This window comes from Siphateles boraxobius, unplaced genomic scaffold (assembly GCF_051911475.1).
Source record: "Siphateles boraxobius isolate OS27281-9 unplaced genomic scaffold, OSU_SipBor_1 17, whole genome shotgun sequence".
Classification (NCBI taxonomy): Eukaryota; Metazoa; Chordata; class Actinopteri; order Cypriniformes; family Leuciscidae; genus Siphateles; species Siphateles boraxobius.
This window is the reverse complement of record NW_027508777.1, coordinates 5,552,310-5,575,468: the sequence shown is the minus strand read 5'-3', so window position 1 is coordinate 5,575,468 and position 23,159 is coordinate 5,552,310. Positions and strand designations below refer to the sequence as shown.

The 23,159-nt window shown below is 43.7% G+C and overlaps 1 protein-coding gene across 3 annotated transcripts in view; it reads left to right on the top strand.

The window, feature by feature from the left end:
• Window positions 1-23,159, top strand: part of ednrba (endothelin receptor Ba) — a 39,887-nt gene that overhangs the window by 4,215 nt on the left and 12,513 nt on the right. Inside the window, exons 2-8 of one of the 3 annotated variants that reach the window (XM_077232354.1) lie at window positions 55-167; window positions 264-468; window positions 601-750; window positions 986-1,119; window positions 1,471-1,579; window positions 2,181-2,336; window positions 6,259-6,398. In XM_077232354.1, coding sequence (XP_077088469.1) covers window positions 55-167; window positions 264-468; window positions 601-750; window positions 986-1,119; window positions 1,471-1,579; window positions 2,181-2,318 — 849 coding nt within the window. In that variant the 3' untranslated portion in view covers window positions 2,319-2,336; window positions 6,259-6,398. Of the gene's footprint in view, window positions 1-54; window positions 168-263; window positions 469-600; window positions 751-985; window positions 1,120-1,470; window positions 1,580-2,180; window positions 2,337-2,992; window positions 3,420-6,258; window positions 6,399-23,159 lie in introns of those variants that run through there. The other 2 variants (XM_077232356.1, XM_077232355.1) reach the window with 2 other exon arrangements.

Below are 23,159 nucleotides of genomic sequence, written 5' to 3'. Positions count from 1 at the left end.
CCACTGTGTAATTTTCTGTTGGCACTTATTGACACAAAAGTAACTGTCTTTTAGCTTCTGGCGGAAGATTGGCCATTTGGTGTTGGACTTTGCAAACTGGTTCCTTTTATACAAAAGGCATCAGTTGGCATCACAGTGCTGAGTTTGTGTGCACTGAGCATAGACAGGTATCTGTATTTTGTTGTACTTGTTTGTTTTTAGCTATTAGATAATATCTAGTAACACTAATTAATTTTGCTTCTGGCACTGATCATTGTCACAAGGTTTCGAGCAGTGGCATCGTGGAACCGCATTAAAGGCATCGGCGTCCCCAAATGGACCGCTATTGAAATAATTCTGATATGGATGCTGTCCATTATACTTGCAGTGCCAGAGGCCATTGCCTTTGATATGATCACAATGGACTACAAAGGAGAGCTGCTTAGAATTTGCTTGCTCCACCCTATGCAGAAAAACAAGTTCATGCAGGTCAGTTTGCATGTCATACAATACAGTAGTTGGATCAACAACATTTTGGACATGACGCATAATAACTGAACAACCCTGAATATGATAATAATTATTTGTCAGTGGTAATTTGGTATATTTGTTAATTTCCAGTTTTATAAGTCAGCCAAAGATTGGTGGCTTTTCAGTTTCTACTTCTGCATGCCGCTGATGTGTACTGCAATCTTCTACACTCTTATGACCTGTGAAATGCTTCGAAAGAAGAATGGAGTCCAAATTGCACTTAATGATCACCTAAAACAGGTCAGAGCCCTCTGTCATCTATGACTTTTGAAAGTGCAGTATATTCTTTTAAGAGAGACCATACACTCCCTATACAAAATAAAGACATAATTCTATACTGCCAATGGGATGTAAAAAGCTTGTTCAATTTAAGGTTTGTTACTCTGGGGATATTTTACTTGTCATTATGTCTTAATCCACTATGATTGTCTCTAAATCAAAATAAATAGGCAAAAGAAATGATTGTGCTCTACAGAGGCGTGAGGTGGCTAAAACCGTGTTCTGTCTGGTGCTAGTCTTTGCACTGTGCTGGCTTCCACTGCACCTCAGCCGTATTCTAAAGCTTACCATTTATGATGAAAGAGACCCTAATCGCTGTGAGCTTTTGAGGTAAAATCACATCAACTATCTTCAAAGGCTTCTCTTGTTAAAACACTGCAATGTTTTTCTAAACATTTAAATTTGGCTTTCAGAGGAAAGCAGTTCTGCCATGTTTGTACTGTATTTTATTTATTTTTTATATTCAAAACTGTTTTAATTAATTAATTTTAATTTCTTCCATGTAAAGCACTTTGAATTACCACTGTGTATGAAATGTGCTATATAAATAAACTTGCCTTGCCTTGCCTTGCCATGCCATGTAATCTAGAAACAAATAATCTCTCTATTTTTGGTAAATCATAGTCTTAATAATAATGAGCCTGTTTGTTTGTTTTTGTTTGTGTTTTTGTTTACCTGTAGTTTCTTCCTGGTTCTTGATTATATCGGGATCAACATGGCATCAGTGAACTCATGCATAAACCCAATCGCTTTGTACATGGTTAGCAAACGCTTCAAGAGCTGCTTCAGAGTAAGAACAGACTGACAGACAATGATGTACTGCTATGATATAAAAATATAAAAAATATAATAATAACATATTGGCAAATAATGTAGATATATGGCTACCATTTATATGATGTTTTCAGTGAAAATAATAATATTAAATTTTTTATCTTATCACTGAAATGAAAGTCTCTGCATATGATAATAATGTGATAATATCTGCATATGAAAAAAAAAGTTTAATACATAGGGCCACATCCCACAGAACATGTTTTTGAATTCTTCTGCACTACTTTTTGTTTTTCTGTATAATATGCATTAGACGGGTATCTTGCTAGCTTTCAGCATGCTGTGTGTGAAAGCCAAATTTTTATGATGCCATGTAATTTTTATGATGCCATGTCATGTTATAATATGTTTAACTTAAAAAAAAACATGTTTTAAGATTGTGCATTCATTCTTTTGTCAGTGTAAACTATTTTCAAAGATTTCAATATTTAGTTTGTTCACCTGTATATTTTAAGGCCTTATTCAGTTGATCTCAATTTTCTTGCAAGTGTGAGCTATAGGCATCCTGCAGTAGTTTATATGATAAATAATACTTTTCTTCCTCTGTTCCCTTCCAGTCATGTTTGTGTTGCTGGTGCCTGCCTCCTGAAATGTTAGCCATGGATGACAAGCAGTCCTGCATGAAGCTGAAGGTGACAGAGCGAGGATCCGAACAAAGCAACAGCCGTGCATCCAACAAATACACGTCAACTTAGGCACTGATCTGCACACAGGTATCGGTGGCCTACCAATTGCATTTAACATTTAGCTAATACCATGAAACCTAACTCTGGGTCAGCTGGAGGGATACTCATAACAAGTGAATGTGGTGCTACAGTATGAAAGGTAAATCTAGGTTTGTGTTAGAGAAGGTAAAAAGGTATGTATCTTTTAAGTCCCAGGTTTTATTCACTCCTGACTGGCATAATTTTACATGTAGTGTTAGGAACTGCTTTAAGTTTTATTTAACATTGGCATCCAGAATTTTTAATATTATTAAAATGTTTAAGATGCCGTGGGGGGACAAAAATAGTCAAATTCAACGGATTTAACAGTGATACAATATCTCAGCATTGACACTGTCACGCACATTTTGAACAACACTGCTCACAAGTTTTGCCCAACCTTCATATATTCATGCTTCACGGAAATATTAGACCAAACTTGGTCTAATTTTCCAAACGTTATAAAGCAATTGATTGTAAGAACAAGGGTGGGTTTGTTTTTGGTGCACGTATGCATGGAATTCCCCTGCAGCCTTTTTCATGGCAGAAATGTAATTAACCCTAATGCAGAAGAGTATATTACTAATGTTACTGATATTATTATTAGCTTTGAAATATTTTACTTTTGTGCTTGCCTGTTTTTTGTTGTTGTTGTTTTTTTGCAGATATGGGGGGGGGGGGGGGGGGGGGTTCAGCCATGTGATGTGATTTCACAATTCATTATGTATCTTTAAGTATAAACACTTGTCAGTGATTGTCAATTTTGTACATGCTTGCAAATTTAGACTGCGATTATCTCATCTGTTTTATAATGGAAACGCAAGATTCACGTTAGATCTGTGTTTTCTTTAATCATACAACCTGTGTAAAGGCTCAATCTCCAACATGACCAAGGTCTCAAACATTTTACTAATCACTTCATCATATTATAATTCCAGCTGTTTCTGTTCACTTCCTGGTTTTTGTAGTAATTCTTTCTAATATTTATGTATTTCTTTGTTGCATTATCCATCTATTAGGTAAAAAAACATTTTCTTAAATGTATTGCTATGCACATCTTAAGACAATAAAGACAGAAAAGTATGTTTTACACTTTTTGCAGTTGATTGTGGTATCAATGTGCAATAAAGTCAAGTGTTGTTAAAATTAGCTAGTAGTTTACTAATATTAACCAATGAGAGTGCGTCTAAAAGCTAGCCACTTTTTATTTTAACGATAGCCTGCACCGTTAGTACATTGAATTATTAACATCATGGAGACAAGACATCAGGAATAGGAAGTCAACTATATATTTATAAATGACTGTATACCCATTCACAGTAGAATACTGTGTATTCAGTCAAAAGTTGCAGTAATAAAAGAAGTACTGTGATAGTCACAGTAATCAGCAATGTCCTGTAAAAATCACAGTAACTTCAAATGTACTGTAGAACACACAATCATTAATTATGTCCTGTAGAAAATCACAGTAACCAACAATGTGCTGAAGTACACTAAATAATCAATGATTTCCTGTAAAAAATCACAGTAACTTCCAACTGTAGAAAACGCAATAACCAATTATGTACTGTAGATACACAAAATACACTGTAGAACACACAATAATCAATTATGTACTATATACAGTAGAGAAGGAAAACACAGTACACTGGCAGCTAGGTTGCCAGCCAATTACTGCATTTGAACTGACCTTATTGTAATTCAATAATTTTATTTTTACTGTGAATAGAGAATACAGGACACTAATATATTATTTAATAAAACTTCAAAAAATGTCAAAAATCACAGAGGCAACTACATTCGCCATGTTGTCCTTCTCATGTGACCTACCAGCGTCAGTTACGTTCCTTCACTGCCATTCACAAATCCTCTCTTGTGGCCTCATGGGATAATAAAGTGTCCATCGTATGCACACTTCAGAATCTTGCCAGAAAAAGTAGGTCATCAGGGTACTTTTTGCATATTCTTTTATGAGTACTGTGACAGGGTAAATAGAAACAGAACCAAACCAAAACAGAATATACATGTAGCTGTTTTTTTTTTTTTTGTGCCTACTTTATAGTAGGAAAGTATGTGTTTCTTTCTGTTGTAGAACATGGACAGTACCAGCCAAAAATTTAAACCAACCCTTACTTGAATGAGAAAGTGCGTCCAACTTTTCACATGTACAGTACATTATGTCATGGGCACATAGTGGTGGTTATGTTTATGGTTATTTATTTATTATTTATGATTATTAAGAATAACATAATAATCATAGCAGCATGATTAAAAAGTGAGGCATGACTTTCCAGCAAGGAAAGACTTAACACCTTAACACCGCAAAACTGCATTGCATGAGGCAAATTGACCTATACTTACGCAAGTTGTTGGTCAAAATTAATATCCTACTGGCCAAGTGTTGTAAACTTCTTCCTTCTTCAGTGTAGAAAAACTCAGAAGCGAAAACCAGGAGACTTATTTAAGCAGGATTCTTTATTTGCTGTAGTCTGCTCCGGACCCAAGTCAAGTGAAGTCTAACTAAGGCAGTATACATTGAGTTCATATATACATTTCAAGGGGGAGGGATTACATTGTGATGTAAATGAGCTGAGACAACGAGAACAGGAAAAGGCATAGACTTCTCGTACTGAGATGAGACAAATGGTCTCAGTAATAAAATAACAGGTGTTCAAACTTGCTCAGCATGACTCTTCCCCCGGTAAACAACGAGAACAGGAAAAGCCTAGCCTTCTCGTACTGAGATGGGACAGTCAGGAATATCCCGCTGAGAACCCCTACCGTTTGCAGAGATTTCCTGGTCTCATCATTTCTAAACTTTCTCAATATAAAATACTATTGTATTGGAAATCTAAATTAAACATTTAAATAAATTTGTAATCCTACACAAGCAAACTGATTAATCAGTCAGTATTTATGCCCTCCTGCCCACTCAAGCCAACCCAGGACTGAGTATTACAGTTTGTCTCTGTGGGAGAGTACATAGCTTGCCCTGCTGTTTATTAGGCTTGCTAATGCTGTGAGAGGAACAAGCCAAGGCCTGTTAGCTGATAGGAAATGTACCTCTGAGTCTAGCCTATAATGTCACAAATAGGGAGGGGCAGATAATTTGGCTGAACTGAATTTTCAAATCCAAGCTGACAGATTACACTTTGAATGGTGGTGCTTTGATATTAGACAGCTTTTAATTTGAATAAACATAAGTAATCACAAATGTAACCACTAGTATGTGCCCGTTTAACAATATCCTACAGCAGCAAAATGAGAAACAATAATACTCATGCTCAGCTGCAGCGCAAAGTGTTCATTTTATTCATAAACAACTACTTCTTCTTCTTGAAGAATTCCAGCAGTGTAGATGCTGCTGAGTGTATTACTGCCCTCCACAGGTCAAAGTTTGAACTAAATTCTTACATACAGTCCTGTGTCATGCAAGAACTGAAGAACTGCCTTGGAGTTCAGTTTATGCTCGTCACTGTCCAAACAAAGATGAAACAGAAAAAGCCTGAACTCCAAGTCCTACCTGTTTAACAAAGAATATATTTATTTCTGGCCTATACTTTCTGCATTCTAGGAGTAAGACATGTCCTACTGCCTCAAGACTCCCACATTCACACAAGCCAGAAACATGCTTTCCTAAAATGCACAAAGAATAATTTAACCCACAGTGCCCCAACCTCAATCTACACATTTCAACTGAGTTCCTGCGGGACAAAAAGTTACATGAACAGCTTTTCCTAAATTCCGGTTGTATAGAAAATTAGTGAATTCATAAACTTCCTAACCTCAATAGGAGTAGGTATTGGCTGGGAGAAAACATCAATCATGAGTACTTCCACCTGCTCACCTTCCAAACAACCATCCAATGATAGCCTATAGAGATCACTATAAAACCAGGAACCCTGTTGCACTCAATCTTGGTATGTTCTAGGTACAGATGGCCTAGGATGAGGTGCTAAAGATGAGGATGGCTCCGAGTGTGACTGACTGAAGAGAGTGAAGTCTATGTAAACCTATGATTGACTTCCTTCTAATGTTTTTTGTCTAAATTAAAGATTTTTGTTAACCATATTCCGCCATCTCTAGTGGTCTTGTTTTGAGGCAGCTTAAAACCTCTCTTTGCCTTGGAGGTGTGTCACTCCCCATACTGTGTATGGTAGCAATGGTATGCTGCTCACCCATTAAGGACAAGAAAAATGTTTATCCACCTTATTCCTACGCCCCATGACGCTTTGCGCGAATTATGGGTGTAACTTCCGTTAAGCTGTAAACAATCAGTGAAAGGCTCGCTCTATGAACGCAATACGTTAAAAAAGTGTCACAATGAGATGACATTAATCGACTCGCCCTTCAACCATCGAACATTAAATGAAATTTAAAAGTTTAAAAGAATCAACAAGGTCAACAGACCAAAAATAGCCCCAAGAGCGCGAGTCTTTGGTAAATATCACTGTAGTAGGCAAATATATATCTGTATAACAGGCCTTAATCAAAAATGTTCATTAACTTCAGCATTACGTGACACTATATCAAAGTGATTTCCGTCATTTTGACAGATTATAAATTGCATTTACCTGTGAAAACAAACCTGGAAAGAAACGTGAGGATTTGAGGAAAATAACGAGAGATTCTTCGTGCATTCCAGTGAATTATTAACGTAAATTAAATTCGGGAGAACAGACCACAAATGTGCCGTATATGTTGTACTTTTTCATACTTTTACAGCGGATTGCAAAGGAAAAAATAAAAATCATCATGAGGAAAAGAAAGCAGCGACTGAAAAGAGCTCTTGCCATAGATGTTCTTGTTATAACATGTCACGTTAAAATACCAAGTATAACGTTATTCTCATGATGTCTGAAAATAAATCATGAAGGAAAATTGACAGCTCATCCAGTCAAACTGACGGATCAGCTTTATTTGAAGGGCAACCTTATATTTTGAAATGATTCGTTTCAGCCTTTTTGTATGGAAGTTCCCCAAACCGGAAGTGCCACCCATAATTCAAAACGCAGTAAGGTCGTCAGGAATAAGGTGGATACTTGCTACTGTTCAACAATTAAGAATATATAGTATAGAGTATCTCTCGTACTATGGGGAAAACCTCTTTTCCACGAGATATTGAAGCCAAAAATTATCCTTAATTTTGAATTAATGTAAAACGCTGTGCGGCAACGTGCAGACATAGGCAAGACGGCACGCGCGCCTACTGCCTGCCCTGCGGCAACAGCAGCAGCCTATCGAGAGAGCAAGTGACGCGGGGCGCGTGACGTGATACCCAATGGGACCATTTCGTCACGTCCCGCCAGAATAGGCGTGGCCTTGGCCTATAAATACGCTGACAGACTGATACAAACTGATTTTCATCTCTTCAGCGAAGCACTACTGCTTCGCTGGATCCGGAGTGAGAAGCCGCGCCGTTGACAGAAAGCCTTCTGTGGGACGAGCCTTCCAGCCTGAAGCCGCTGGCCTTCAATTCGCCGCCTTCAGCCGCCGTACCTGCTACGCTTTCCGGCGTCCATATCCTTTTATTGCTAGAGTGTGTGTTCGCCGCTGCGACTCACACTCTCACTGTTTATCTCTCTCTCCTAAAAGAGCTGCGTCTTTTTAAAGATGCAAAGATCCTGCGGCTCGTGCCGAGCCACACTCAGCGACGGGGACCTTCACGTCATTTGCGTTTCCTGCCTGGGTGAGGATCATGCGGCTGTCGCTCTCGTCGACGGCGGATGCCCTCACTGTGAGCTATTGCCTATGGTGACTCTGAGGACTCGCCTGGCATCATTCTCAGAGCCTGCACTTCAGCCCGCTGTAGCGCCGCGCCGTAAAAAGCGTTGTGCTCAGCGCGGTCCCGATCCTTCTCCTGCCCGCCAAAGCTCGCCGGTTCGCCTGCCAGCTTCGTCGGCATCGCTCGAGTCGCTCACCGACGGACAACGGCCGCCGCCTGCCGCCGCTTCCGCCATTGAGATCGACGAAACAGCCGAGGCCTGTTCTATCCTGGCATCAGACAGTGAGGATTGGGCGAGCTCCGTGGACCTTCCCCCCACTGCCCGCGAGCCTGCTGGAAAACGGGTTGGCATTGAATCAGAGCTGATGCGTCTACTCTCTCAAGCCGTCGACAACCTCGGCCTCGACTGGGAGACTCCCGCGCATAACCGCCTGGACGGATGCTTCCTCAAAAAGGACCACGCGCCGTCACACTCAAGACCCGCGCCTTTTCTTCCTGAGCTTCACGAAGAAGTCACGAGGTCTTGGAACGCCCCCTTCTCGGCCAGGATACGTACCTCTGCCTCTGCTGTATTCTCCACTGTGGACGGTGCGAAAGATAGAGGGTACCTTTCTCTTCCTCAAGTGGAAGCAGCAGTAGCATCACATCTCTGCCTGCCCTCCGCTGGATGGCGAGTGCAGACAGTGCTGCCATCCAAAGCCTGCCGAGTGATGCACGGTCGCGCTTACACCGCCGCCGGACAAGCTGTGTCAGCGCTGCACACAATGGCCATCTTGCAAATCTTCCAGGCCGACCTTCTTCGTAAAATGGACGAGGCATGGAATCGATCAGCATCGCGGATTTAAGGAGCGCTATGGACCTGGCTCTACGCGCTGCGAAATCTGCTACACAGACGATGGGGCGGAACATGGCCTCTCTCACCGTGGCTGAGAGACACCTTTGGTTGACACTGTCTGAGATGACGGATTCAGAGCACGCTGTGTTTCTCGACGCGCCCATTTCGTCAGCTGGCCTTTTTGGATCTGCCGTCAAGGATTTCGCGGACAGATACCAAGAGGTTCAAAAGACATCGCAGGCGATGAAGCACTTCCTCCCGAAGCGCTCTAGTTCCGCAGCAGGTCGCTCGAAACAGCCGTCTGCCCGGAGCTCTCAGCGCCGACAGGCCCGAGAACAGAGACCGCGCTCTCACTCTGCCGCACGCCGCCCCCCCCTCAGCGCGGGCCCCGGCCGAGGATTGAGATCAAGCCCGAGGTCCCAAAGCCTTCCTAGCCCTCCTAGGAAAGCGACGGTGTTCAGATCCCGCTGCGGCCGAATTTTCACCGAAACGATTCGCTCGTCCAGTTCCATGCAATGTGACTGTTCCAGCGTATTTAGCAGTTAACAAGCCGGTACGTTTGCCCGCTTGCCTGCACAAAAAAGCCGTTTTTACGGCTACCCAGATAAATCCAATAAAGAGTGTATTTTCTGGTGTTCCGGCCACGGCCGATGGTGTTATGAGTGTTGTAAGAATGCCCACGTCTCAGTGCCCATTCCCACACACAGACACAGCCCGCCTCAGTTCAGGGCTAGCACTAATAAAATCGACTCATGTCGATTGTGTGCGAAAAATGTAGTGAATGTGCCCACGTCACAGTGCCCACAAACACTACACGATGTGTGTCCCACGGTTTCTGTAAAAACGAAACCAGCACACATTCAGTCAACACAAGCTGACGGTGTTCTCAGTGCAGTGAGTGTGCCCGCTGTCCCGCGCCCACATTCCCTCACAAACACGCTCAACCCCTCGGGGTTTGTCCCGCTCGCTCTCTCTCCACAATATGTCATAGATAAACCGAGCGCGACCAGGCTGCCCGCCGTGATCGGCACGCCCCCCGCCTCGCACACTGTAAACACGGTGTTTATGTCTCAGCACACAGAAGCTCTGCGGCCGCCGCTATGCCGCGGCCAGAGCCCAGATTTCATTCTACCTCTAGCTATTCCCGCAGATGCGTGGGCAAAGCTTCCCGGGGTATCAGAATGGGTGTTGAACACAATAAAAAGAGGCTATTCGCTACAGTTCGCTCGACGTCCCCGCCGTTACACGGCGCGTGTCAAAACCACGGTAAACAAGCAAGTATCTCATTTACTTCGAGCCGAGATTGCGAAACTACTGAGCAAAGGGGCCATAGAACCTTTATCTCAGGCTCAGAGCGAAGGGGGGCTATACAGCAGATATTTTCTGGTACCGAAAAAAGACGGGGGTCTCAGACCCATTCTAGATCTGCGACTGCTGAACAGAGTGCTTGTGAAGCGCCAGTTCAGGATGCTGACAGCCTGGAAAATCCTCGCGCAAGTTCGCCAGGAAGACTGGTATATGTCGATAGATCTGAAAGACGCCTATTTCCAAATACAAATAGCGTCACGTCACAGGCGATTTTTGAGATTCGCCTTCGAGGGCCAGGCATATTAATACACAGTCCTACCGTTTGGCCTGTCCCTAGCGCCCCGTACATTTACGAAGTGCATGGACGCGGCTCTCGCACCCCTGAAACTTAAGAGCATGCGAGTTTTGAACTACTTGGACGATTGGCTGATTCTAGCTCGCTCGCACTCAGAGCTCATAGAACACAGAACGACATTACTCGAGCATCTCGAGAATCTGGGTCTCACAGTCAATTGGGCGAAGAGTTCGCTGTTTCCCAGCCAGAAAATTTATTTTCTGGGAACAGTGCTGGACTCGCTGGCTATTACCCCTTTTCCACCAAAGCGTTTTGAGAGCCGGTTCGGAGCCGGTGCCTGCGCGCGAACCAGTTCTTTGTGTTTCGACAGCCAAAGAACCGGTTCTCGGCCAGGAAAACTGGTTCCAAAGCGGCACCAACTCTTTGCTGGACTAGAACCAGAGAACCGTTCTTTTACCACGTCATGCTTACGTCGGGGGCTGGGGCGGGTTTAGATGTGTCCTAAACATCTTTTCTGACTGCAAAGCCAGGAGAAACATTTGCAGAAACACGATGTAGTCCGCCATTGTAATTGTTATGCTTGAAGTTGGCGCAAGCGTTTCTAGCTTTTTTTAAAAAAAATTTATTGAAAACATTATGTAAGCAAAGAAGAAAACAGTCACAAAATAGAACAAATAAACGGAGAGAAAAAAAGACAAGACAGGTGTACATAACTAATCAGAAAAGATTACATATCAAAGGAAAAGATTAAAAGACTTACATATTTCAATTGTTTTTAAAGCCTTCTTGGTTCACGAGTTAGAGATAATCCCAAAGTAATGTTGTACTTGCAAGCATTTCTAGCTGAGACGTAAAGCGACGTACACAGTGACGTAACGACGTCGTTCGCTGGGCGCTCTAGTCAGTGGAAAAACAAACAGGTTCTGAGGAGGTTCGCAAGTTGAACCAACTCCGAACCAACTTTGAACCAGCACCAGTTCCGAACCCGTTCTTTTTTGGTGGAAAAGGGGTATATGACAGCATGTCTGTCGCCGGAGCACGGACTGGACATTCAGCGCACCGCGAAATCCTTCCGCCACGGCTCTATAGTCCCGCTCAAAAGGTTTCAGAAAATGCTGGGACTGATGGCATCAGCATCTTCAGTACTTCAGCTGGGCCTGCTTCGCATGCGCCCACTGCAGTTGTGGCTGAAAGCGCGAGTTCCACCCCGGCATGGACCTCTGGTCTGTTTCGCCTCAAGGTCGACATGGAATGCGTTTTGGCTCTGGAACCTTGGAAAATGGCCGACTGGTATCAGTCAGGCGTGAGTCTGGGGACTCCCTCGAGTGTGAAGGTGGTGTCCACGGACGCCTCCACCTCGGGATGGGGAGAGCTGCTCGAGGGCAGACCGTTCTTTGGCCAGTGGTCAGAACGGGAAAGGCTTCTACACATAAACTGTCTAGAGATGCTGGCAGTCGACAAAGCGCTACGTTGTTTTTGTCCCCAGATAAAAGGCCACCATGTTTTGGTCCGGTCGGACAACATGTCAGTGGTGGCATACATAAATCACCAGGGCGGCATCAGGTCCCGAAACCTTTACAGGCTGACGGAACGCCTCCTGGTCTGGGCTCTGCACAACCTGCTTTCACTGAGAGCAGCGCATGTGCCTGGTCACCTGAATCTGGGACCAGACAGACTGTCCAGAAACAATGTCCCAGCAGGAGAATGGTCGCTGCACCCGCAGACGATCCAACTTCTGTGGGAGACATTCGGCAGAGCACAGGTGGACCTGTTCGCGTCCCAAGAGAACGCTCACTGTCCGAACTTTTTCTCCAAGAGCAGGGATGCGCTGGCCCACGTATGGCCCCGCTGCCCCCTCTATGCTTTTCCCCCCGTCTCGCTCCTGTCTCAAGTGCTGGAACGGATCAGGGAAGACAGATGCCCAGTGCTGCTCGTGGCTCCGCTCTCGACGAACCAGACTTGGTTCCCAGTCCTGATGCGGCTGACCAGCACTTCCCCGTGGCCCATACCGGTGAGGAGAGACCTCCTCTCTCAGGCAAAGGGCTCGATTTGGCATCCTCGCCCAGATCTATGGTCCCTGCATGCATGGGCCATCAACGGGTACCCGCTAATCTCCCGGAGGGAGTGTTAAACACAATCTACTAGACGGCTCTATTCCTCGAAATGGTCGGTGTTCTCTGCCTGGTGTCAAGCTCAGGGCTTTTCACCCGTAGACTGCAGGGTTACGGAAGTGCTTTCCTTCCTTCAGGAGCTGCTGGATAAGGGTAGAACCTCATCCACGCTCAAAGTATACGTGGTGGCCATAGCGACGTTTGCAAAACCGACTTCTGGCCAGTCACTGGGGAAAAACGACCTGGTCGTGCGATTCCTCAGGGGAGCTCGGAGGCTGAATCCTCCCAGACCCCCCTCAGTCCCTGTGTGGGACCTCTCTACGGTTTTGGAAGCCATGAAAGGTGCTCCATTCGAGCCAATCCATTTGTCAGACATGAAACATCTGTCTTTCAAAACGGTGTTTCTTATGGCTCTCGCTTCAGTGAAGCGCATAGGGGACTTACAAGTGCTCTCAGTAAGCACGTCATGTATGGAGTTTGGGCCTAATGACTCAAAAGTCATACTCAAACCAAGGCACGGGTACGTGCCCAAATCCCTCAACACACCGTTCAGGGCCCAGGTTATTTCCCTGTGCGCCCTCCCTGTTCATGATGAGTAGGAGGATGCGAGTCTCCTTTGCCCTGTCAGGGCACTGAGAGCTTATGTATCCCACTCGTCTGTCTTCAGACAGACCGAGCAGCTCTTTGTTTTGTTCGGCGGACGCTGCAAGGGACCGGCCGCATCAAAACAGAGCCTATTCAGATGGATAGTCGATGCCATAGCGCTGGCTTACACTTCTAAGGGCCTGCAGTGTCCTTTGGGTGTCAGAGCACACTCCACGAGAGGCGTGGCCTCATCGTGGGCGTGGTCTAGCGGGATTTCCTTGCAAGATATCTGTATGGTGGCAGACTGGGCCTCGCCGTCTACATTTATAAGGTTTTATAACCTAGAGGTTCCCGCCTTACAGGCCAGGCTGCTGTCGGTCTAGAATTCAGTACTATCTGCCCCACTGCGCTGGCGCAGAATGCTGAGTTTGCTTGTGCATCGCTCACTGATCGATAGAACAGCTCCATGGGTGTTGAATAACCCGTACTTATACCCAATTCAGGGTGAACACGTTCACCCTGTCTCCGTGAAACACTGTTAACATAACTAGCTTCTGTGGGATGCTATTTCATGGGGAATGATGCTTGTAGCCTCTCTTCTCCGACTCTCTCTGTGAGTCTACGGTGATTATGCACTATATGAGCCCCGGGCTACTGCCCTTGGGACTTTGGTGTCGGATCCCAGTATGCCCGGCGTGTTGCATTGTGTTCCCCATAGCGTAAGATATTACGCAGTACGAGAGATATTCTCGTAAGAGAACGTATTCGGTTACTAACGTAACCTCGGTTCTCTCTAGAGTATCTTGCCGTGCATACAACAGCGCTGGTTCGCTTCAGCTATGAAAACCAGTTTGTATCAGCCTGTCGAGCGTATTTATAGGCCAAGGCCACGCCTATTCTGGCGGGACGTGACGAAATGGGCACGAAGCGCCCCCATTGGGTATCACGTCACGCAGGGCCTCTCTCGATAGGCTGCTGCTGTTGCCGCAGGGCAGCCAAAAGGCGCTCGAGCCGTCTTGCCTATGTCTGCACGCTGCCACACAGCGTTTTACATTAATTCAAAATGAAGGATAATTTTTGGCTTCAATATCTCGTGGAAAAGAGGTTTTCCCCATAGCGTAAGATTTTACGCAGTACTCGTTCTCTCTCTAGAGAGAACCAAGGTTACATTAGTAACCGAGTACATTTGCTGTCTGTCTTTACAGATTTTCTGAAACCATTTTAGGATTCAACAATAAGTAGTTTTTCTGTAAATAACATTACTGGCACTGTAACCTAAAAATAGCTTACAGTTAAAATCAGAAATGACTTTTATTTTAAAGTTAAAACACTACTACTGTAACCAAAAATACACTATTTGGAATTTATTTTACAGTGAAAACACTATTACCATTAAAAAATGAAAACAGAAAAAATTAATGTTTTCTATAGTAAATTACTTTGTGAAATTCACAGTAATTAACTGGCAATTAAAACAATTGCATTCAATTTCTTTTAGTGTTTCCTGATAGTTTTTCTACATTTACATTGAATAATTTGGCAGATGCTTTTATCCAAAGTGAATAACAATGTGCTGTGACAAGTCCCAGTTAGTCTAGCACAGTACATGTAGCAAAGTTTTTTTTTAGTTTTTTTTTTAGATGTCTTCATCTAAAAAAAAAAAAAAATCAGTATCTTGAAAATGGCTCAGCAACTCGGGTTGAGCTTGGCAGGTCATTCAAGGTGCAGAGCCAGTGGTTGTTCTGTAGGCAAATCAGTATGGAAAAAATCAGTGCCTTAAATTTGATGCGATCGGCAAACAATGCAATTTTATGAGGACAGGTGTGATGTGCACTCTCTTTGGCTTATTAAAGACCACTCTAGCTGCTGCATTCTGGATCAGTTGCAGAGGTTTGCCAGTAAATGCTGGAAGCCCTGCCAAGAGAGCAGTGCAATAGTCCATTCTGGATAGAACAAAAGTTTTGACAAGGAGTTTTGTAGGAAGGGCCTGATCCTCCTTATGTTGTATAAGGCAAATCTGCAGGACCGAGCAGTTTTAGAAAGGTGGTCTGTGAAGTTTAACTGACTATTTAAATCACTATTCCAAGGTTCCTGGCCATCCTGGATGGAGCTATGGTTGACAAACCTAGTTGAATGGAGAAGCTGCAGCTCTGTCTGTTAGATTAGACACTCATTCTAAGTCTTGTCCATTTTTTAGTTGGCTGTATTTTATATTTACTTACTGCATTCTGGTCATGTGTGGTATTAAGTAAATAGTCTCTCATGTCTCAGATAACAGTTAAATGTACACTTTCTTGATGGGCAATTTTCTTTTTCATATTTTTTCTTCTCTACAGCTACCCTTTACCAATTTAAAACCAAACATGGCAATATCAGAAATGTAGGAATGAACCTAAATGACAATAGTAGTTTTGTGCATAGCCTCCTCTAAAACAAGATCACATGGTTCATAAGAGCATGACTAAAGGACATCATGTGAGATTTTCTGAGGAACCATTTCTCATGACCAGCTCCCCCTTCTTTAAATTATCATAATGCGTGGCAAATTATGCCATGAAAGAGTCTCTCTGTTTAATTTCCAACAGGATCCCTCCTCCTTCAGTCACTGTGAAATATACAACAACAGCACCTCTAAGAATCATCACATGAGGAGCCCATCTAATCTTCACAATAAATCTATTTCCATATCAATTGTCCTTATTGTGTTAGGATGCCCCTTGGCCTCAGAAAGTCAAAATGGTCACTCCCTGAGGCGTTTCAGCTTTGGATGAGATTCATGTTGCAAGCAAAACCAGAATGGTTTGTTCAGGGTTTTTTTTTTTTTTTGCCTTTTCTTTTTAGACACACCAAACTAACAAGTCTGATCAGCATTAATGTATAATGATATATATTTGTCCCTTAGATGTAACCTGATGTTTGGCTAGGGGTAAAGGGGAGTATACCATTTAATGAAATGGTTTCTCAATATAAAGGTAGGGCAATAAAAGAAAAAGGAACAACTCCACTCAAAAGTGTTTATTGTACAGTGCCAAACTGACAAGGTGAAAAGAAACCAATATTTACAAAGGAACAAATAACAATACCAAAAACAAGGTGGGAAGGCAAGCACGAAAAAACTTACAGGGGGTGGCATTATCTCCTAAACCTAGTTTTTAGTAAAAAAAACAGGACGTCCTACATGGTGTGCAATTGTGTCGTGCGACTTATGCCGAGTTCACAATGCAGGATTTTTAAGTCGCAGATCACTTTTCTTTTCACGCTGCACGACTAGCTGGGGTAGCATTCAGTTGCTAATGTATGCTCATTGCACGATGGATCGGCAACAGGGGGTTACACATTGCATGACTTTACAATAGAAATAATTGCCGACAACTCTTAAACTACTTTCACAACCAAACAGATAGAAGTGATAAGGGAGTTCTCGCACGAGACTGGAATTGTTATTAAACATTATAGCTGAATTAAAATAAGACGCTTGCAATCCAAATAGTCTGTGTGCTGATTTCCAGCGAAAAGGAGATAAAGAAAAAAAGATGGAGGAAATGATTGGAGAGATCTGGGGAGCAAGGATTGTGTGCTCTGCAAAAGGAGTAGGAGGTTAATAAATCATTTTGCAATGTGCTGCGGTTGCTGCTGGCTAGGCAAATGTTTGTGCTTTATTTCTGTTTGATATAATTCTAAAGCTTATATGCAAAGTCTATATCAGAGCCCGTTTATGGAGAGCCTGTTCACTCCCTATTAAGCCCTATTGTTCCGAATTTGGGTTGTAGTTCCACCAGAGTTCCACTGTGCGGCGATCGCCCTCAGTGCAAAATGAATGGGAATCTATGGAGCTAGACGGCTAAATTTGTCTCTTTCACCCAATTGCCATTGAAAAATCTCAGATTTGATTGTAGATTTTGCAAGTTCAACATGGGTTATAGGTCGAAAATTGAATGAACGAGTACATGTCCTTTCGATTTCTTACAGGTTGAGTTGCTGTTGCCCATTACATGCTAGCATTCTGCTAATGAACGCTGATTGGTCAGTGAAGGACTGATTAGGACCAGATATACCGCTTGATGGCATCGTGGCATCCAAAGCGAGACCAGAATGTCTGTGTGTACTGTATTTTTGGCGTGCTCTTTTTAAAACAACAAAACAAAAACTCTTCTAGCAGTGTATTTACCTGTGTCAGCTGTGTTGTGGATGCCTCGAGAGAAAATATAGTGCAGAGCGCGAAAGCACCATGGTGACTGAAGGATTGCAGTAAAGCAGTATCTCTGGTGGAACGATGTATATGACGTCATTGACATTTTAAAAGACTTTTTCTTCTGCCCTCAACTGAGTGTGTAGCAACTCAGCCTATGCAGCGAGCTAAACAATACAACAAGGAAAGGAGGTTCCAGGAATGACAAGACTCGGTTTTCTTCTCACTATCTTTCCTTCTTGTCTTTTTACTGTAAAACTGTGAACATACAAAAAAATACTATCAAAGATACATTTAACAAATCAAAACACATAGCTGTGCCTTTACATATTGAAAATAATTAGAATACAAAACATAAGAATCACCAGATTACAGTGATAAAACAATACAACTTGCATCAAGACGCTATCATGCAGGCTGCTGAATATACTGCAGATAATTGTACACAAATTCACAATCAGTTCAGAATATTGATCAACGTGTCTGAGATCCCGACATAAATTCCCGCTACTGAATAATAAAGCTATAAATTTGTTCTTTCTACATTATTTTGTAAAAGCATAACAGGATTTTCTCTTTTCATTACATTTAGTCGTACGCGAATTCAGCCAGTCTTCATCAAAGCTATACAGGAATCACCCGAGACTATTCGTTCAATCTTTAACAACCTATAAGTACAATCTGACGACCGGGATGACAAAAAAAAACAACAGAGTTATATATAGCATCGACTTATAGTATATTGCGCGATCGCATACTAAACACGAAGCTAGTAACGTTCGCTAGGAAGAGTTAACATAACCTCTCAAATAACAGATTATTTAGAAAAACAATATGGGCAATAAATTAGGCTACTTACAGATTATGTCATATCAATGCTTCTCGAAGATATACGGGGGTTTGAGAGGAGAGTAGAAATGTAAACGCCTCAGGAACATTTTCCTAACACCTTGTGAGAAACTTTTCTGCCTGTTGCTTCCGCTCATCACTAACGCGCGTTGAACTTGCGCACGCGAAAAAACATAGAAGAGAAACCCAAACCCGCTAAAGAAGATACTGACCCCTAAAGGGTAGGATAAATAAATACAGCGGCAAACTAATGCAATACCGAAGGGCAAAGAGAGCCAGAACACTCCCCGCCTGACATCAGTAAGATGTCATCCATAACCAGCATGTGAATATAGATAAAATACAATAAACCAAAATGCCTGATTTCTTCTTTTTTTTTTTTTTAAGCATTGTCCTTGGACACCAACAACACAACCTCACTTATAGGTCTTATGTATGCTCTGAGTTCACCCTTGCGGAAAATCTTCACCTCTACTTTCCTAACAAGTCCATCTTCGCTTGGGAAGATTTTGGTGATAAGTCCAAGTGGCCAGTTATTCCCATGTTCAAGTGCCTCCTTTAGCAGAACAACATCTCCTGTTTGTAGATTTGGTTTTACTGTTTTCCATTTGCGGCGGTTCTGAAGTCCTGAGAGGTATTCCCTTTGCCATCGGCTCCAGAAAACATCGGCAAGGTATTGCACGCGCCTCCATTGTGCTCTGTAAAGATCCCTGCTTTCAAACTGACCTGGTGGGATAGGTGGAGTCGCAACCTTTTGTGTGAGTAGCATGGCAGGGGTAAGAATGGCTGGATTTTCTGGATCTGTAGAAACTGCTGTGAGCGGACGAGCATTTACTATCGCAGTGATTTCAGCCATTAATGTCACTAATATCTCATGAGTGAGCCTTACATGTCTGTGTTCCAGGAGCATTGCATCGAGGATTTTACGTGTGACCCCAATCATGCGCTCCCAGGAGCCACCCATATGAGATGCATGTGGGGGGTTGAAATGCCATTTACAGCCGGAGTCTTTGAGGAAGTTGTGAAGTTTGCTGTTATGACAGCCCTGTTTGTCTATTTGCAGTTCCTTGCAGGCACCCACAAAATTTGTGCCACAATCGGATCTAAGAAGTTTGACTGCTCCCCTGATGGCAAAGAAACGACGCAGGGCATTTATGAACGATGACGTGTCCATCGATTCTATAGTTTCAATGTGGATGGCACGTGTGCTCATACACGTAAATATGACTGCCCATCGCTTAGCATCCGATTGCCCACCACGTGTTTTTCTGATCATGACAGGCCAGGGGCCGAACACATCAAGGCCTAAATGTGTGAAAGGAGGGTCCGTGTACAGCCTGTCCTCTGGTAGCTCAGCCATGATCTGTTCCTGTTGTCTCCCCCTTAGTTTGCGGCATGTGACGCATCTGAATATCACTCTGCTTATTGCTCTTTTACCTCCCACAATCCAAAAACCTGCAGTCCTAACTGCCCCTTCCGTAAAATGCCGTCCCTGATGGCATACTTTACCATGGAAGTTTTTTATAATGAGCTGAGCAAGGTGGTGCTTTCCAGGGATGAGGATGGGATTTGTTTCATCCGATGTCAACTGTGCACGCTTCAGCCTCCCACCTACTCTGAGGATTCCATTCGAGTTGACAAACGGGCTCAGTTTGCTGAGTGGGCTTGAGTTCTTAAGGGGTACCCCTTTTTCAACTTGTCTCATTTCTTCGGAGTAAACCTCCTTTTGAACAGTGTGAATGATCATTTTCTTGGCTTGGTTGAGTTGTTTTTCGGATGAGTGTTCGTTACAGCTGTGCCAGCCGTGACATGAGCTCTTTGGGTTCAGCTTAAATGACTGGGCAATGTGTTGGAGTTTGGATATAGCTCTGAGTAGTACGTTCCAACTCGAAAACCTTTCAAATCTGACGCTACTGAGTCCATCCTTTGAGATAGTGGTGGCACAAGTAGTGACCTCAGGTCTCAGTTCATTGTCAGTCTCTGGTTCTACAAGATCAAACAACTCTGCCTGTACTTGATTTTTTCCTGAATTGGAAAGGAAAACGGGTCCACTGATCCATGTGGAGTTAGAAAGCTGCTCAGCAGGCAGTGCCCGTGTGGCATGATCAGCGGGATTTAAATGAGTGGGCACGTAATGCCACTGGTGGGTTTGTGTGAAGCGCCTGATGCGTTCTACTCTGTTGTGCACATAAACATGAAAGCGTCTCTTTTTGTTAAAAATTTAACCGAGCACTACTTTGGAGTCTGTGTAGAAGCTCATTTGTTCGACTGCGATGTCAAGCTCCTCCTGGACTAGCTCGGCCGCCTCAACAGCCAGGACTGCTGCGCAAAGTTCAAGTCTGGGTATGGTGATGTCTGGTTTTGGGGAAAGCCGTACTTTGTCGAGAAGGAAACCCACTTCACTGTGTCCATCTCTATCTGTGAGTTTGAGGTAAGCAACAGCGCCCACTGCCTTAGTGGAGTAATCACAAAAGACATGGATCTCCTTAGTTAGAGCTGCAGATAGTGGTATTGAGGTGTACATTCTGGGGATTTCAAGTTGTCGTAGATATTTGAGGGAGTCCTTCCATTGTTGCCACTGTTGTAATTTTCCTTTAGGCAGTTCGGTGTCCCATTCACAAATGTCAGTGGAAATGTCTCTCAGTATGGCCCTACCTTCTACAATGACTGGGACGGCAAAGCCAAGTGGGTCGAACACACTATTAATAACTGACAGCACTCCCCGTTTAGTGAAGGGTTTTTCATTGACTGTTACCTGAAACTTGAACAGGTCTGTGGACAGGTCCCAGCCCAAGCCTAAGCTGCGCTGGATGGGAGGGGTAGTCTGCCCGAGGTCAAGGCCCTGCATGTCCGTTGCAAGGTCCTCACTTGGAAAGGCACTTGTGATGATAGGACAGTTAGATGAAATTTTGTGCAGGCGTATGTTACACTGAGCCAGCATTTTCTGGGCTCTACAGAGAATGTCAATGGCCTCATCTGTGGAAGAGAATAATTTTAGTCCATCATCTACGTAAAAGTGACGTTCAATGTACTCTCTTGCATCACTGCCGTATTCCCTTTCCCCCTCCATCGCTGACCGTTTCAGTCCATAGATGGCCACTGATGGGGAGGGGCAGTTCCCAAATACGTGCACTCTCATCCTGAATTCCTGCACTTCTCCATCCAGATCGTGGTTTTTGAACCACAAGAAGCGAAGGTAGTTACGATGGTCCTCTCTGACTAGAAAGTTGTGAAACATTTGCTCCACGTCTGCCATGACTGCGTATGGGTGAAATCTGAAACGCATCAGAACTCCCACAAGAGTGTTATTGAGATCTGGCCCTTTTAGTAGAACGTCATTGAGAGAAACATTGTCGTATTGAGCACTCGAGTCAAAGACTACCCTAATTTTCCCTGGCTTTTGATGGTGGTAAACTCCAAAACTAGGGAGGTACCAGCATTCTTGGTCTGGAGAAAGAGCATGAGCTGGTTCGGCGTGGCCCTTACTGAAGATTTTATCCAAAAACTCAACGTAATGCTCCCTCATTTCAGGTTTCCTTTTCAGCGTTTTGCGGAGCGACATTAAACGACTGAGGGCCTGGCCCCTGTTGTTGGGCAAACGCTGTCTGGGGGTGCGAAATGGGAGAGGAGCTACCCAATTATTCGCATCATCTTTTGCAAATTCTTTGTGCATAATTTCCAAGAACAAAGCATCTTCTGCTGAAAGTGCCACTTTGTCATCATCTGCTGTTTGCTGGAAAATGTGTCTGCCCAATTCAATTTGTGTCTTATTGAGGGTATGACAGCTTTCTGTGTATTTGTCTTTGAAACAGATTTTGTTTTCACAGGGGCTGAGGAAGGTAGGGCGGCCATTGTTAAGAATGTTCGTCTTAAAAGAGTTCACTGTGGGTTTGTGGACCCCTGAGAGGCAGACATCGCCTATAACTACCCATCCCAGATCAAGGCGTTGAGCATAAGGCGCACTGTTTGGACCATTCACCTCACTGCGGACCTTGTGAGCTTGGATGATGTCCCTGCCCAAGAGGAGAAGGATTTCTGCTGATGGGTCCAGGGGAGGAATCTGCGAAGCAATTGCCTGTAGATGAGGGTGAGCCGACACAGCCTCAGAGGTGGGAATCTCGTCCATATTATAAGGAATCTGATCACATTCTGTTAGTATGGGCAGCAGCATGGACACTTTGCCATTTACATTCTCGATAACAAAGTCACTGGCTCTGCGCCCTCCAGTCTCTGATAAACCAGCGCATGTTTTCATGGTGTATGGGAGTATGGTACCTTTTACCTTAAACATGTCAAAGAAGGCAGACCTGGCTAAGGATGAGTTGCCTTGATCATCTAACATGGCGTACATCCTCCTTTTCTCTTCAGGGGATGTGCGGGGATACACGTTGACTAAGCAAATCTTAGCGCAGGATTTACCTTTGAGGCCTTGGCCGCACACCTCTGTGCAACTGGTTGTAGTTACAGGGCTCTGGGAAATCGGACTCCCCGCCGTGGCTCTGAGACCGAGGGTTAGAGTCTTTAGGTGTCCACGGAGGTGGACCAGCATGCATGGCGGAGACGTGCACATCACTATTACATTCTGAGCATTGGATGATGGCTTTACAGTCTTTAGCTCTGTGACTTGTGGAAGAACAACACTTAAATAACAAATAGCGTGTTCTTTGAGAATACCTTTCCTTTCATCTAGTGTTTTTGACCTAAATCCCCTGCATTTAGCGAGTGAATGGGGCTTGTGGTGAATAGGACATTGCTTGTCCGGATTGAAAATGGATGTTTGAGCTGTGCCGTTTGTTTGACTGATATCTGTTTTGTTCACTGCATCAGGAACTCTGTATCTGGTTGGTTTTACCAGTATCTTGTCAACCTTTGGAGCTACTATGTTTGAACTTTGTAACATAAAGCTAGGATCTGTTTTCATTTCGGCATAGTCAT